This window comes from Cervus elaphus, chromosome 10, assembly GCF_910594005.1.
Source record: "Cervus elaphus chromosome 10, mCerEla1.1, whole genome shotgun sequence".
NCBI classification, from domain to species: Eukaryota; Metazoa; Chordata; class Mammalia; order Artiodactyla; family Cervidae; genus Cervus; species Cervus elaphus.
Genome location: NC_057824.1, coordinates 23,800,711 through 23,819,320, shown reverse-complemented (window position 1 = coordinate 23,819,320; position 18,610 = coordinate 23,800,711). Strand labels below are relative to the sequence as shown.

Here is an 18,610-nt window from a genome sequence, read left to right as displayed (position 1 = left end):
CAGGTGGATTCTTTACCAGCTGAACCACAAGGGAAGCCCATGAATACTGGAGTGGGTAGCCTATCCCTTCTCCAGCAGATCTTCCTGACCCAGGAATCGAACCAGGGTCTCCTGCATGGCAGGTGGATTCTTTAACTGAGCTATGAGGGAAGCTTTTCCTTAACCAATACGAAATGGTATCTCATGTGGTTTTAATTTGCATTTCCCTGATTACTTAGTGAAGATGAGCACCATGTCATGTGTTTATTGGCCATTTATAGCAAACCCCCTCTTCCAACAACACGAGAGACGGCTCTACACATGGACATCATCAGATGGTCAATACCAAAATCACACTGATTATATTCTTTGCAGCCGAAACTGGAGCAGCTCTATACAGTAAGCAAAAAAAAAGACCGGGAGTTGACTATGGCTCAGATCACAAACTCCTTATTGCAAAATTCAGACCTTAAGTGAAGAAAGTAGGGAAAACTACGAGGTCATTCAGGTATGACCTAAATCAAATCCCTTACAAATATACAGTGAAAGTGACAAATAGATTCAAGGGATCAGATCTGATAGACAGAGGGCCTGAAGAACTATGGATGGTGGTTCTTAACATTTTATAGGAGGTGGTGATCAAAACCATCTCCAAGAAAAAAATGCAATAAGGCAAAATGGTTGTCTGAGGAGACCTTACAAACAGCTGAAAAAAAAAAAAAAAGAGAAGCAAAAGGCAAAGGAGAAAAGGAAAAATATACCCATCTGAATGCAGAGCTCCAAAGAATAACAGGGAGAAATAAGAAAGCCTTACTAACTGAACAGTGCAAAGAAACAGGAAAACTATAGAATGGGAAAGACTACAGATGTCAAGAAAATTAGAGATACCAAGGGAACATTTCATGCAAAGATGGGCCCTAAAAAGGACAGAAATGGTACGGACCTAACAGAAGCAGAAGACAGTAAGAAGAGGTGGCAAGAATACACAGAACTATACAAAAAGATCTTAATGACCCAGATAACCATGATGGTGGGATCACTCACCTAGAGCCAGACATCTTTGAGTGTGAAGTCAAGTGGGAATTAGGAAGCATCACTATGAACAAAGCTAGTGGAATTCCAGCTGAGCTATTTCAAATCCTAAAAGATGATGCTGTGAAAGTGCTGCACTCAATATGCCAGCAATTTGGAAAATTCAGCAGTGGCCACGGGACTGGAAAAGGTCAGTTTTCATTCCAATCCCAAAGAAAGGCAATCCCAAAGAATGCTCAAACTACCACACAATTGCACTTATCTCACATGCTAGCAAAGTAATGCTCAAAATTCTCCATGCCAGGCTTCAACAGTACATGAATCGTGAACTTCCAGATGTTCACACTGGATTTAGAAAAGGCACAGGAAGCAGAGATCAAATTGCCAACATCCGTTGGATCATCAAAAAAGCAAGAGAGTTCCAGAAAAACATCTATTTCTGCTTTACTGACTATGCCAAAGCCTTTGACTGTGTGGATCACAATAAACTATGGAAAATTCTTAAAGAGATGGGAATACCAGACCACCTTACCTGCTTCCTGAGAAATCTGTATGCAGGTCAAGAAGCAACAGTTAGAACCGACACTGAACAATGGACTGGTTCCAAATTGGGAAAGGAGTATGTCAAGGCTGTATACTGTCACCTGTTTATTTAACTTATATGTAGAGCACATCATGCGAAATGCTGGGCTGGATGAAGCACATGCTGGAATCAAGATGGCGTGAGAAATATCAAGAACTTCAGATATGCAGATGACACCACCCTTATGGCACAAAGCGTAGAGGAACTGAAGAGCCTCTTGATGAAAGTGAAAGAGGAGAGTGAAAAAGCTGGCTTAAACCTCACCATTCAAAAAATGAAGATCATGGCATCTGGTCAAATCACTTCATGGCAAATAAGTGGGAAAAAACAATGGAAACAGTGACAGGCTTTATTTTCTTGGGCCCCCAAATCACTGCAGATGGTGACTGCAGCCATGAAATTAAAAGATGCTTGCTCCTTGGAAGAAAAGCTACAATCAACCTAGACAGCATATTAAAAAGCAGAAACATTACATTGCCAACAATGGCCGGTCTCATCAAAGCTATGGTTTCTCCAGGAGTCATATATGGATGTGAGAATTGGACCATAAAGAAAGCTGAGTGCCAAAGAACTGATGCTTTTGAACCATGATGTTGGAGAAGACTCGAGAGTCCTGTGGACTGCAAGGAGATAAAATCAATCAATCCTAGAGGAAATCAGTCCTGAATATTCATTGGAAGGACTGATGGTAAAGTTCCAATACTTTGGCCACCTGATGCAAAGAACTGACTCATTGGAAAAGACCCTGATGCTGGGAAAGATTGAAGGTGCGAGAAGTGGATGACAGAGGATGAGATGGTTGGATGGCATCACCGACTTGATGGACATGAGTTTGAGCAAGCTCTGGGCATTGGTGATGGACAGGGAAGTCTGGCATGCTCAGAAAGAGTCGGACACGACTAAGACTGAACTGAACTGAAAAGTTAACCATTTCCCCAATGATCTGCCATACAATCTCCAACACAAATCACGAATATATCGATGTAGAGGTTTCCAGATACTGTTACATAGCTCTATTCCAGCACTTGCCAATATCATATTATCCTAATTTCTGCAGTTTTATAATGTCCTGATGTCTGATACCAAACTCCTTTTAGTTTGTTTCTCTGTTTAAAAGGTATCCTGACCTCTTAATCTGTTGCATTTATCTTATCATTTCAGAATTAAATCAACTTGTCAAGTTCCATAAAATTGCTCACTATGAAACTGAAAGTTTACTCTATAAATTAATTTGAATGAATGTAACAGCAATTTCTTGGAGAAGGACATGGCAACCCACTCCAGTATTCTTGCCTGGAAAATCCCATGGACTGAGAATCCTGGTAGGCTACAGTCCATGGAGTCGCAAAGAGTCGGACACGACTGAGCGACTTCACTTCATTTCACCTAACAGCAATTTCTAATACTACATCGTCCAAAGCATAAACATGGTACATTTCTTCAGTGAATTCTTCTTTAATATCTCAAAGTTTTGTAATTTCCTTCAGAGTTATTACATGCCTGATAATTGTATTTCTAGGTACCTGCTATGTTTAATACTACGTTAAAAGTTTTTTCATTTCCTAATTTTTTATATCTCGTATTGTGCTAGTCGTTCAGTCATGTGTCCAACTCTTTACGACCCCATGGACTGTAGCTTGCCAGCCTCCTCTGTCTATGGAATTCTCAAGGCAAGAATACTGGAATGGGTAGCCATTTGTTTCTCCAGGGGATCTTCCCTACACAGGGATAGAACCTGGCTCTCCTGCATTGTAGGCAGATTCTTTACTGTCTTAGCCATCAGGGAAGCCCATATTTGGTATATAGGAATACAACTTCTTTCTTATATTAGCAATTGTGCTAAACTCTAATTAATCCTAATAATTTACCTGTAAGTTCCGTTGGATTTTCTACATATATATAATACCCCAATCATCTCTGCAATAATATTTACTGTTTCTTTCATATTTTTCTTTTTTTGCATTAGCCAAGATATCAGTATAACATTAAAGTGGTAACAGCAGGCACCCTTCTATTTTTATCTCAAAGGGAATATTTCCCATATTTCACTATCAGATTAGTTTTACGGTTTTTACAGATACTCTTTTGGAGAAGGCAATGGCAACCCACTCCAGTACTCTTGCCTGGAAAATCCCATGGATGGAGGAGCCTAGCAGGCTGCAGTCCATGGGGTCGCTAAGAGTTGGACACGACTGAGCGACTCCACTTTCATGCATCGGAGAAAGAAATGGCAACCTACTTCAGTATTCTTGCCTGGAGAATCCTAGGGACAGGGTGGTGGGCTGCCGTCTATGGGATCGCATAGAGTCGGACATGACTGAAGTGACTTAGCAGCAGCAGCAGCACAGATACTCTTTATTAGATTAAGGAAGTTACCTCTTATTCCAAGTTTGCTAAGAATTTGTTTTTAATCATAAACCAGATATTTTTATCAAATCCTACATCTATTGTGAACTGATGATGACTCTCCTAGTACATTACTTAAGTTAACTCGTTATTGTTAAACCAACATTGCAGCATTCCTAGAACAAACTCAACTTTTATATATTGTTGAATTTGGTTTACCAGTCTCTTGTTTAGGATTATTTGAATCATTTTGTGGGTACACGTAAACTGTAATTTCTATCTCTGTAAAATTCTACAATTGATTTTATTATCAATGTGTCAGAGTTAATACACTTTAGTATCTAGTCTCTTGAAATGAACTAGAGAATAGTCCCTCTTATTTTTATAGTTGGTATGGTTTGTTTAAAACTGGTATTGTTTCTTCCTTAAATGTTTTATAAAACTCACCGCTGAACCTCACCTACTTACTTACCAGGGTCAAGTTGCACATTTCTTGTATACACCTGTTCTCACACTCACCTCGGGCTGAGAGTGCTGCCTGAAACGGTTTCATAAATCGTACATTCTGCCTTCATTACAGCGCATGGAAACGTGAATTGTTCGCATCACAGATATAAGCCAGTGATAAATTTTGCATATCAGCCTATAAAATGTTATTTATATAATGGTGTCTTCACTTTTTCACTTCTATCAACAGCATTTTATTTTTCTTTTTTGTCACTTTATGAGTTTTAGCACAGGCATCAGTAAGTGGCAGCAATAAAGACTCATTGAAATGTGACTCTTTTCTTTGCCAACTAAGTAAATGCCTTCTTCACAGCAGCTTCCTGACTCAAACTAGAATGCAGACCTCAATATCATGGAACATTAGGATTTCTTCTGAAGAGTCAGAACTGCATGTAAATGGCATAGATTTGAAATGCTTCTCTTCAATTTTACAGCATCCTTGAGTACGCACAGTCACTTGGGGAAGAAGAGTGATATTCTCCATTCAACGGCCATTATTTAACTCAGTTGTTTTTGGTTATATAGTTTCCTCTTTTTAAAAGCTGAGGTATAATTTACCATATAAAATCAAAACCATAGGATATACTAAGGAGTGAATGTTAAGTAAATAAATAATATTATAAAGCTCAAAAACTGTTGAGAGGCACCAGTGAAAATAATTCATTAAAATGTCCCCAGCCCTCTACCCTTGAACATCAATTCAGGCCAAGATCACCAATCAAGCTTCTCTGTTAAACTAAATTACTTCCTTCCCGCCAGCCCCAAATCTTTTATTAGACTAGACGAGATCTAGTGTCTAAGCCGCTTTGTGATCAATTAGATGAGTAAGTTAGTCTATTCACTCTAATTTGACATTATCATGATACTATACACTTCCAACATGCAGGGAACTAATTTTAGTCACTTTTTTCCTTGTATTATTTTCCTAATCTTACTTTTCTGTGTAATTTTTTTGAAACCATTGTTTCATAGGGCCTTGATTCTTCTATGAGTAGAAGTGGAAACTACTAGAATGATCCAGTTTATCACTCTGGTTGCCATATCAAAGATAGAAAGCATCACAGTGAAAAACCTGATCATCTAACCAATTCAAAGTTTTATTGAGTACAGTTAAAACAACAATTAAACTTCTAGAGAACCAATTTCTTCATAATGGACAAAAATAGTTTTCATATAAATATGAAGCTTTAAGCTATTTTACGTTGAGAAAAAAAAGTACATGGTGTTTACAAACACATTTAGATGAGCAAGTTCATGCATTTTTATAGAAATGCCTACCTTTCAGAAACAGCTTCATTATGGTCCAGTGACCAATTAATCTTTCCACTTGATTTTTCTGAAGGGTTACAAGTTTCAGATTTCACAGTTTTCCTCTCCTGTGGACTATTAACTGACTCTGGATTCTTATCCAAAATCATTGTCTCTGAATTTGCAACCTGTTAATTGGGTGAGGAAAAAGCAGTTGAGGGGAGGGTTACCAACTGTGGTCTTCCACACAAAATTGATAGGTTAAAATTTCACTTGGAAATTGTTCTCAAACTATTTCTCTATACATATGGTAAAGCAAATTATATGTGTATCAATGGCTGATGACCATGATCGCAGTTACTCTGCCAAAATGAATTTTTAAAAAATACTTCAAAAGAAATAAAACTAATGACAACATGAAGCAATTTCTTAGCTTTAAGAGAAGGAAAAACAAATACCTAAGTACTTAGATACAGAAGAATGAAGAAGATATTTTATTCCTATTATACTGAATTTTAGGAATTAATAAACATTCAGCTTTAACAAAGAAAATTTTATTTTTTATACTTATAGTAATAAGTGAAGACCAGAAATGAATCAATTTTCCAACTTGTTCTTTTCTAGTTGATGAGTTTTGGATAGTCTAATACTTTGCCAAATCAAATACTGGTTCCTTTTTGCTAAACAGTTTCTCCTTCAATTTATCTCTTTTCTCTCACATTTTACTGTAAGAAGCAAGAAACCAAGCCAAACTTTCAACACTTTGCTCAAAAATCTCAACAGCCTAATAAAAATACAAGCTCATCACTTGTAAATTCTGCTTTCCATGTTATATCACTGGAGGTCACATTTCAGCTAAGCTTTCTGCCACAATGCAACAAGAACTCCCTCCTCCCCAATTTCAATATGTTCCTTATTTGAGTCTTTAGGGACAGTGCTTTTAAATGTCCATATTTCTACCAACAGTCTGTTTATGAAGATTTAGGTATTTTCTTAAAATATATAAGGTTTCTCTAAGATGTTCTCATTTCCTCCTGAGCCCTTATTTGCAGACTTTAACATCTATATTTCTACTAAGTCTGTTCAAGGCAATCCAAATTTTTGAAAAATCATGTTCCTCAATATTCCTCCAGCCTCTACCATTCCAAATCCACTTCCACATTTTTAGGTATTTGTTACAACAGCACACCATACTTCCTGGTACTACATCCTGTATTAGTTTTTGGAGGATGTGATAACAAATTACCACAAACTAGGTGGTTTAAAACAACAGAAACTTATTCTCTCACACTTCTGAAGGCCAGAAGTTTGAAACTGTTTTTTTTTAAGATCAAGTTGTTAGCAGGGCTGGATCCCTTCTGGAGGCTTCAGGAGAGAATCCATTTCCTTTATTCCAGCTTCTAGGAGCTGCCAGCATTCCTTAGCTTGTAGCCCTTGCCTCCATCTTCAGTGCAATCATCCAACCTCTGCTTTCACCGTCCCATCTCTATTTTCTGTCTTTAACCTTCACTCCTTTTTTATAAGGACCCCAATGATCATATTGAGCCCACTAGGATAATCTTCCCATTTATAAGCTTCTTTTAAGTACATTAAGTAACATACTCACAGGTTCTGGGGATTAGGTCAGGACATCTTTTGGGAGCCATGAATCATCACTATGAACCATCTTGATACAATTAGCACAGATGTGAAACTTATTGAATATTACACCCAATAGTCTTTTTAAGGGTACAGGGAACATTCACCAGGGGAAAGCATACCTTGGGCATAAACTAAGTGTCAAAAACTCAAGATCGAAATTTTACCTAGTATGTTTTTTTGAGAAAAACAGGTATCAGTAAAATTAAGATAGCAAGAAATGTCTGAAAATTAAACACATACTTCTAAATAAGCCATAGATCAAAGAACAATACCACAAGAGAAATAAGAAATTATTTTGAACTAATGGAAAACAAAAATACAGTGTAATACAGATTATTATACTTTCTACACTGAGAAGTACATAAGTGCTAAGAGGATGCTTAGAAAAAGCAGTGCTTAGAAGAAAATTTATATCTTTAAATATTTCCTAGTAGAAAAGAAGGTTAAAATTAAAGCTCTTTCTCTTTTAAGAAGCTGGAAAAAGAACAAATTACATCTAAAATAAGATTGACCAAAAAAAAAAAAAAAAAGAAAACATGGTTTATATAAGTAACAGAAATGAAAGAGTATATCACTACAGATTTACAAATATTAAAATGACAAGGGAATTTTATCAACAACTTTATGCCAACAAAACCAACAACTTAGATAAAATGGACAGATTCCTTGCTAAGATAACTTACAAAACTAATACACAAGATGAAACAAAAATCTTAATTGCTTTATACTATTAAAGAATTACATTTTCAGGAAAAAGTCTTCTTAGAAAACTTCTGGCCCAAATGGTTTTCAGAGGTGGATTTTATCAAATATTTAAAGAAATAATAAATATCTTATACAAACTTTCAGAAAACAGGGAAGAAAATGCTTTGCAGTTGAGTTACTGAGGCTAGTGCATATATGATACTGAAGGGAATAAAGATAGAAGAAAAAAATTCAGGGAATGTATACTTAAGACTATTTTAAATTTTATATAAAAACTATAAACAGATACTAAATTCTATTTAATGACACTCATGTTAAGATATTTTGAAGTGGACACTGCAAAGTGTATTTTGATACAAAATACTTTAGTACTTATGAATGGACCAAATATAAAGATGGCTTGGGGGATGAGTAGAATGACAGATACATGACAAATATAAATATATTCAAAAAATAAAGGTAGAAGTTATACATTGACTATATAAGCATTTACTGTAAAATTCTTTTAGCTTTTCTGTGTATGTTTAAAATTTTTTATCCTGATAAAATGACAGAGGGAGGCAGTTTAGGCGATCACAAATCACCTCTCTACTCATTTTATAAAAGAAATACAAGTGGCATTACTTTTGGCTATCTGAAGTTATCTTCTCCAGAGTCACAGGAATATTCTTAAGTATAAATTTATTATCTTTTAAACCCGTGTCTTCATCTGGTAGTATATTCTGGTTCTTAACAATCCCACTACTTATAATGTGCGTCAAGTAAGTTATTAAAACTCCTATACATTTATACCAACCTTACAAGCTGTATTGTTGGATACCACATTTGGTTCCACACAATGCCTTTGAGGTAACACTGCTTTAACACGTCTTTCAAGTTTTGCTATTTTTGCCTAGAAGAAAAGAACAAATAAATGCAAAACCAGAGTACCAAAAAATATATCACATAGAGACGGCGAGAAAACTATTTGCCTATGTAGTTTTGTGAGACTTAGGCATCCATCAAATATATGAGAAATTCTTCTGTAAGGCAAACATTTAAATCAGGTTTGATGCTAGTATAATATGTCCAAGATTGGAAGATTTAAAAAGAAAATGAAACTTCTAATTAGTTCACCATAATATTAATAGTGATAGAAATATCAATCCACAAGTAACCCTAGAAGAGTAAAATAAAACAAACAAAAAAAACCCCTAAAGCGAGCCTGAAACAGGTTACATAAACTCTAATACAGAATGTATTTTTTAATTGACACCTAAAGGCTGATGGCTCTACAAGTATTTCTCAAGGACCAAAATAGCTGAGGTATAATAAATTCTATGTATAGTATTAATATATCAGGTTGTGGCCAGGGATCAGATTTTAGTCTACCTTTATTTTCCTTTCCTAACATGTACAACATCATTAAATATTACTTTTTAAAACGACTCGAATGAAACTAAATGAAATTAGAAACTTACAAAGAGTTTATCCGCTGTTGCTTCATGTTTATTTGTGCACTGTGTCTTCCCAATGCGTTCAGTCAATTCTCTCAGTTTGCTATCAAATAGTTTGTAATTTATACTACAGATCTCCTGTCGAACCAAAAGTCTGACCTAGAATTTAAAAATACAAAACATCCCATGTTTCAAATTTAAAAGCAATTTATTTGCTACTTCTTGAAAACAGCTTTGCTTTTTTCTAGGTTTACTGTAACTAGTAAAATGTACTTTATTTATATATTTGTATTACTATATCAGTAAATTTTATAAAAGTTAAAAATCAAATTCAGCAGAACACATCTAACATTTAAATATATGGATAAGTTAGAAATTAAGTTTATTCTCTCAATACTAATTTTAGTTTCCTACAGTTTCAGTTGAATTCCATAATACAAATTAAAGGAACAATAAAAGCCTATTTGGTCCCATTTATATATATTTTTAATGACCATAACTGAAACCTAGTACTCTATGAAAAGAGACTGTACTTATCTCAAATGGCTGGTTGATCTGCAGTAGATACAAAGCAAATTATGAAAATTTGAGCCTTGACCTTGTCATTAACAAGCTATATGACCTTTGGGAAGTCACAACACCTGAGTTTCATTTGCCCTGTCCACAAATGGACAGATGTCATACAGTATTGAAAAAGGGATGCTTGTAGGATTTTTGTTAAGAACATAAAAAGATAATATGCATAAGAGCTCTGTAAAATGGAAAACACTGAATTGAAAGAAAGGACATAAATATGCAAAATAATTTCCTTACATAGTTTTATTTTGGGGGTGGGGATGGGGGATAGGGAGGACTTCTTGTTGATAAAATTTTAAGATACTAGTGACAATGTGACTAATGCTATCTGGCATAATGCATGCTATTCTATCAGATTATAGTACTTAACACATGAAACACTAATGAATTTCATTATCTGGCTGGTTTTCAGGAAATAGATTGGCTTATTTTCAGGGAGCATAATTAATCTCAATGCCCAAGGAAATGAACAGCTCTGCTGAGCTATACATTCAGAAATATTCACTACAGGTGTTTGCTCAATGTAAATGCTCCTTTAAGCAACTCTCACAACAGAGTAGTCTCTTTTAGTACAAAACCTGTCATGATATAATTAAGGTATTTATTAGTAATGTTTATATCTTCCCCTAGTATCTTGTAACTTGGGGTTCAAAATTAGAACAGCTTCTATGTTAAACTCATTTATACTGATGTCACTTGGATGACTAGTCATAATCAGTAACTTTGATTATTCCCAAGGCTTTTCCTTTTCCTTCCCAATTGTTCTTGCTCCTCAAAATCACTGTCTACTTTATTTCTTCTGTAGTGCTTCATTAACATTTCTTCAGTGGTTTCTCAACATTAGACATGATTATCACTTGTACTCTTACAATTTTTGAATATCTGATTAAATTAACTGCTTAAAATAAACGTAAGTAAATGCTCAGAAACTCATACCATTTTTACTGACAGCCGTTACCTGTCAACCATGTAAGGTTTTTATGCATTACTGCATGCTTGCCAGTTCACTGACTAAGGTCAATATGTGAAGCTCCTACCCCAATGAAACTTTGGAAAAACATGTCCGTTCTGTTTAGGGAAATACTGTTTTGCTAAGAAGCAAAAGGAACACTGTTCGTCAAACTTCCCTGGTAAGGAAGAATCACATGGAATACTTGTTAAAAATCACAAATTCTTAGGCCCTAACCTGGATTCATCAAACAATTTCCTGGAAAGGGGCCTGGAAAGTTGTACAGTCACCACTAATGATTCTCATCAGGTAAGTTTGAGAAAAAAGAAGCTTAAAACAATTATTAGTGAGCTCAATTTAAAATAAACACAATTTAAACAAGTACTCTTGATGATTCAGATGAAGGCAGACTCTTAAAACTTTGTTACTTTGGAATAACTGCCCATTAAGGCATGATTCCTATGGTGTAGCAGAGACATTCATTCTCATTTAGTGGTGACATTCTTCATAGAGAAGGCAGGCACAATAACCTCCAACAAACACCTCATAAATGTCTTCTACAGATGGTAATTTGACTAAAATTATGGAATCAGATGAAGTCCTAGCTACAATTTGCATATGGCAGGCAAAGTGGCCTAAATATTAGAGAAAGATTGGCAATTATGTATCTGACTCAACTTTCTACAATGGTGCATAGGGTAATCTTTCAGAAGAAAACCCCCGTCTACTTCAGTAATTTAACTGGAATACACCAGGACAAGATCCTTTTGAAACCTCAAAAGATGAGTCAACAGCTTTTGGATTCTCTCAGTAGGAAAGAACAATGTCAGAATGGGAAGCCCTTATTCCACTGGGATTCAAACAAGGAAAACAGATGTGGTTTAGAGAGTCAACTGTTTAGACAGGAATTAAAATATCAAGTGAGTGAGAGTTAGTTACCGGGAGACAGATAAAAGGAATTAGCTAAAAACCTTTGTCTCTGGACAATGCAAGAAACTTCTGGTAGTAGTGGCCAGGGAGGATAACAAATAAACTGCATTCTCTAAACCTCAATGGGAAGGACCATATTCTGCATCAATGTGGACTATTTTGTGAGGCAGGTAACAGCAGTGAATGAAACTCTGATTTTTCCATGCCAGAAAAATTTAAATGTTCAAAGAATAAATTTTGTCTTTATATGTCCACATCAGAAGTTATTTCTGAATTCAGCTACTAACTCACTGGGAATAACACATCTGCAATCCCCAACCTCTTAAGCTATATCCACACAAAAGACGCGGCGGGTTGGATCCCTGGGTCAGGAAGATCCCTGGAATAGGAAATGGCAACTCATTTCAGTATTCTTGCCTGGGAAATCCCATGGACACAGGAGCCTGGTGGGCTACAACCCATGCAGCTACAAATGGTTGGATACGATTGAGAGACTGCACATGCGTGCATACGTACACGTGTACACACACACACACACACATACACACACACATGCTTAACATAATTCTGCTACCTCATTCTTGCAAACAACAGAATATTTATGTGTTTTTTATTAATGTCTCCTTTGCCTTGCAGAAGAAAGTAAGAGGTAGAAAGGGTCAAAGTGTTGCCTCACCTTTTAAGCTGATTCTGTTTGAGTCTTTCAAAAGGTTTCCATGTATTATGCAAATATATATTCATATAACACGTAACTATGCAATTTTAATGGCCTGTGTTAGAAACTACAGTAGTGTTTTTGTTTCTGAAACAGTAGGATAGTTTGGATTGAGACATTTTGATCCATTATAGCTAAGGACAGACATTAATTTACCACATAATGACTTTTAGTTGCATCATTTCAGTGGTAATAAAATAGCAAAACATGACCATCAAAACAAGTCCTGATACAGGACTTACTAAATTTGAAGCTCATTATACTCAAACTCAGAGTAAATCAGACATGTATAGAAACTGTAATACAATGAGATGAAATAGGCCAAAAAGAAAAGAAAAAGTACATTTAATGATGCCAGAAAAGCAAAATGTCAGATAATGCAACATATCTGCATAAACTTGGAAATGATGGCAAGTGAACCCAAATGTAGCAGGACTTTACAATGAATGTCTGGGCTGCCTAACTCTATGAAGTATCAACTGATAACAAACAGCTATGGCTAGAGATCAAAGAATCCCATGACCAGTACAAAAGAGACAGAATTGTTCACAAAGCTCAAGGTCATGCAGTACCTGAAAGATTTGAGCAAAATACTGACTGAAAAGCCTATTCTCTGTTAATACCACCGCTCTCTCCCGTCACATGATTCTGTAGGCTTCTCTGTAAGGGACCATTTTCAAGGATCTAGAGATGTGATGTAAACAATTATTTTTTCCTAATATCCCTGTTGAGGAAGCACACTGATTGAAACCGCCCACCCTGGCCAGGCACCATAGTAACCATTTGCATGAGTTGTTTTATGACAGGAGATCCTGATAAGGAATATGGAACTAATAAGCCACCACCAACCGGAAGAGTTCGGGAAAGGGCGAAAGGAGACACTGTGTGTCCGTCCACTTCCCAGAATCCCTCTCGCTAGCATCCATCTTGGCTGAGTGATGCATGCGCCACCAGCAAAGACTGAAATAGAATGACTGGCCAAAGACCACCCGGAAACTAATCCCATCACCATACAACCCCAGACTTCGAGCCAGGCGGCAGAGCAGTTCTCCTGGGTTCCCTCACCCTCCTGCTCTCCACCCGGGCGCCCTTCCCAATAAAATCTCTTGCTTTGTCAGCACATGTGTCTCCTAGGACAATTCTTTTCCGAGTGTTAGACAAGAGCCCAGTTTCGGGCCCTGGAAGGGGTCCCCCTTCCTGCAACAAATGGCGACTCTGGTGGGACTCTTCTTCGCTGAGACTGACATCCTAACCAGTCGGGGTACTCAGGGGCCAGCTTGCCTGCCAATGGACCAAACCCAGCGGCTGCAACTGGGACCCTTTTGTCCCTGGTCTCCTCCTGATGTGCACAACTTGCCAGAGTGCTCTGACCAGTAAGAAACAAGAGACTTTATTGACCTCTCTCCCCTTACCTCTCTCTTTCCTCTCCTTAACCCTTCCTATCCTTCCCCTTTTTTCTAGTCCCCTGGTGGACGCAGGAATCTGGTCGAAGGGCCTCAGCCTGAGCTGAGGATTGGAGACTGATCACCTCCTCTTGGCAGAGAACTCGAATTCTGGTTCTGATTTCTGGTAGGGCCAAGTTCCAGTCCTCCCTTCTCTGGAGGCCCAGGGTAAAGTCCCGTAAGGCCTGGGTATCTGCAGGTGGCAGGAGACGTCCGTAAGGCCACCCCTTTTGCCCCCCTCTCCTACCTCCTCCCCCTTCTTCTTTCAACCTGGCTTCCTTTCCTCCCTTTGAAATCTTAGAAGACCTGAGATATTTTCCTTTACTCTGTTAGTACTTGGATCTGAAGTTCTGTGTCTCTATAGGAGGTTTTCTGAGAGACTGTATTCTTGTATTTCAGGGAGTGTCTGATACTGCCAGGTTTACATGTATCTGTTTTAACTCTGTGTTCTGTGTTGTGATTTTTGATGGCCATTTTGCTTTGTCTGGCCACCATTTGGTTTAGACCTGCCGCCATTTTGTTAGAACTTGATTTTCTTTCCCTGTGCCTTGAGACCAGGGCTCTCAGGAACACTTATCTAGACCATCTCTAACTCCTGAGACTGAGGGAAAAGGGGAAAAAGCCTTTAAAAATTTTATTTCAACTTTTTTTATAAACTAGTAAATTTTATATTGTAATATCTAATTCATGACGAAACTTAGAAAATGAAGCTAGATCTTGCACTGTGTCTGTCTAAATGTCTTGGTATGTCTTTGTCTCTGGGTAATATTTTTGAGGTTAATTTGTAAATGAGCTTTTAATTGGCTTAAAGAAAGGTAAGCGCTTACAAATCAAATAATTCTAAATTAAACAATAAATTCCAGGTTCAGGTGAACTGGGAAATATTCAGTATTAAATACCTGATATTAATGATTATTTGTTGACCTATCTAATATAGACATGTCTTAGAGTAATTAAGTAGAATATTTTCATTGTACCTAGGTTTAACATAAGTTAAATATTATATCTGCTAAAAGTTTGTCAACAAGGAAATTACAAGTGAAGAAACTTCTAAAAAAATGTAAATGAGATATGAGCTTTTATATAAACTCTATTAAGAATAATTATTTTTTAGGAATATCTGTCTAAAATAGTCTCTCCAGATTGGTGTAACTTGAATTTCTAAGGGTTGTGCTAAGTGTGCTAAGTGTCAGAAGTCTATTGAACAGTTAGGTCATTTCCAAATAAAATGATTGTGAAACATTTACTACTAAACACTAATTTCCTTTTACAGAGAAACTAAAGAGATTTGGGACTATAAATGAATAATGTTTGGTGCCATCCTAAAATGTTCTAAGAAAGCAAGGGTTTTAGAAATTATCACTGGTATTTATGCTCACCAATCTATAAAATGCTAATATAAAAGTTAGTTCTTAGTTGCTAAAGGAAAGTAGGAAGTGTGCTTTCAGTAAAAAAAAAAAAAAAAGAAAAAAGGTATGAAAAAATACTAAAAAGAGTTACACATGATCAGGATTTTCTAAAATTGGATTACAATTAGTTAGATAAATGGATTTTGTTAGGAATGACACAGCCATAAGAAAACTGGTTAGAGCCAACTAGGTCCAAGATGGTGGAGGTGACTTTCACTAGACCTTCAGCCTTGGTATTTACGCCCATTGTGACATATCAACAAGCTAAATGATACACCCATCAACATTGACTAAATCTGACCAAATGTTCTAAATGCTTTTAATTGATCTTTTTGATAAAACTTCCTAAATTGAATTCTTTTGAAGTTCCTTTGACCTCTAGCTAACTTTGGGGTGCTTCAGAGGGCCCCTGAAACATCCCAAAGAGAGATATTAAACTGTGTTTATTTGGTTGGTTAAATTACATGAAAAAGATTATCAAATGAGTAATAAATCTGCTCATGTTATAATGTATGGTAAAATTACTAATACAGATATCCTAGAAATTATATGGAGTTCTTAACATTTTGATATGTCCTGGTATTCTAATGAAAAACCTGATGATTTCACAAAAGTTAAAAAAGGACTGAATGAATCAGTGAATGTGCTTATAACTTTAGTGGTTTCTACCGGACAAATTACAGGTTTGAATCTTGTTTTCCGGGAGTAGGGAAAACCTTCCTCTCAAACTAATTATGCAAATAATTTGGTAAAATTATACGTTATAAACAAAACAATTATATTTTCTGACTCCTCCAGAAATTTGAAACTCTTAGGTTTCCAGTAAGTTTATCAAATGAGCTAGGAAGGTTATCTCACTAATAGGTACAAAAATCTCAAGGAATTTTTGAGACCTTAAAAAGGGAAGAATTCACCTAGATTTTTTAGGCAAAATCTGTGATAAGCCTTTGGTGTGAGTTTCCCAGCCCTGTTTTATTTTAAAAGTTCAGTCTGAGATTGTATAAATGTTTCAGCAAAAAAAAAAAAAATCTATGATCAATTATGGTTATATAAATCATCAGACCAAAATTAGTGAGAACAGACCTATTTTGCAAACAAGCTAACCTTAATTTAGTTATATTTGATAAAAATGAGGGTAATTTTAGGGAGAAAAAGATGTTTCAATAAATGTTAAATCCCAGTTTGTTAATGGAGGTCTACCAATCATTTCTTGGATAGTTCTTTGCTGTTATTTGGTATTAATGTAAATTTTAGTTGAATTCTTAAAGAACATACTAAGTTTGTTTCTGAAGCATATCTCAGTAATCTATCTTTGGATGAAGATCAGACGCCTCATGACCTACAACCAGGACTGGAAAAAGACATAATTTAAGGGACTGTCTCCAACCTGGATGGAAGGACTGTTTTATCAGGAGAAACTAAACTACACCAGGATAAGAAGATGACGACATCAGAGGTAGACAGCTTGCCCAAGATGCTGGATCTGATTCGTATGATCATTTATAATGTTTTCCTTACTTCTTAGGCCTTTGCATATAAATCAAATGCTTTTCTATCACAGGCCTGATGCTATGCTAGTTTTAGAAATCAATCCAATTGTTGGGTTTGTGGCCAATTACCTGTGTCTAGTTCTGGGTTACCTTGGTAAATTTCTCTACTACAAGACTCTAACCGGTTGGCCCTGAGAAAATTTACTTAAAAAAAAAAATTATAGTCATATTCAGGTCACTGTGATATTGCTAGTTGGGATCCCCTCACCGGACCAATTAATAATGCCTGCTCTGATTCTGGCCACAAATTTGAGCCTTTTTCTATTACTCAAACTCAATCAGAGCAACAAGAAAAGTTTCAGCAAAGGAGGAAAAAATCTCCCACAATCATGGGATGGATTTATATAGATAACACCAGGCTATGGTAATTTAGGTTTAAAGTCTCCTCTGTGTTGGAAACAATTAAATCATACTAAGGATAATCAGTCTAGTAACATGAGACAACTGGGCTATGTGCCTTTTAGACGGTGGTGCCAATATATAATTTCCCTGGAAGATGAAGATTCCACAGAGTAGACTAAGTCAGATGACCTGAGATATACTGGGCTACATCTAATGGAAGCTCTTAACTTAAGTCTTACTTGTGACTTTACTAATACTGCTGGCTATGTTATTTGTATTTCACCTGTTTTACAAAATTGCTGTTTCTTACACTGTCAAATGTGTGTCAGGCCTCTGATAAGAGATCGATGATGGTAACAGTGTAACTCTAGATATGGGAAGAAGCAACAAGAGGCAATATTTTCCTGGACCAAGAGGCTAGTAAGAGGTGGTTCAGAGAATTTTGGATAGTTTTATGGCCTAGTCCAGTAACAACACATTGAGTGGCCCATCAACAAAATCTTTGCCAAACCTGAGAATGGACATTCTCAGCACCACGGGATAATATGGTCATGAAATGCCCCCTCAAAATCATGGTCAAGTTTATGAGCAAAAAGGGGCTCTGCCAACTGAAGACTGACACTTGCCATCTACATCTACAGAGATTAAATCATGGCCACTGCAACTGCTAACTTTCAACACCCCTGAAAGGAGTTCAGGGTAAAAATCAGGAATGAGGCACTCTGTGCTCTGAGAAAAACTGGCAGAACAGGCCTTCAGATAGTTAGATCTTTTCAGGAGAAGATTATACGAGTTCCAATTCTCACATCTTCTCATACCTAGAAAAACACTGATGTCATTAATGGTGACATCTGCTTTGGCTATTAAGGAAAACTTTACAATTAAAAGTCAAAATAGAGTAGCTATGGTTCAGACATCCTGGGAAATAACCAGGTGTTACTATGGGTGTAATTTCAGGTCAGATGTTGTACTGCTGAACACGAGTTTTCTGAGTCACGTCAAGCTTAGATGCCACCATTCTCAAAACAATGTCTGCTGGAAGCTAATAACTGCAACCTTACTTTTTATAAAACTAGGCAACTGGCTAACTGGCTACAAGTCTCCCTGAAGTGCCAGGTCCAGATTGGGTTTCAGGCCTATTCTTCTAAAAAGAAATGTGATTTATTTTGTCTATTAAAATTCCAGTTATCCCTCCTCCAGCTACTAATTGGGTCTGTTAC

At 36.5% G+C, this 18,610-nt stretch overlaps 1 protein-coding gene across 3 annotated transcripts in view; it reads right to left on the bottom strand.

The window, feature by feature from the left end:
* ATF7IP2 (activating transcription factor 7 interacting protein 2) overlaps nt 1-18,610 on the bottom strand; it is a 68,571-nt gene that overhangs the window by 29,603 nt on the left and 20,358 nt on the right. For 2 of the 3 annotated variants that reach the window (XM_043914299.1, XM_043914300.1), the window contains 2 exons: nt 8,838-8,933; nt 5,726-5,883 (listed from right to left, as the gene is read on the bottom strand). In XM_043914299.1, the coding sequence (XP_043770234.1) occupies nt 5,726-5,883; nt 8,838-8,933 (254 nt within the window). Of the gene's footprint in view, nt 1-5,725; nt 5,884-8,837; nt 8,934-9,501; nt 9,637-18,610 lie in introns of all 3 variants that reach the window. The other variant, XM_043914298.1, reaches the window with a different exon arrangement.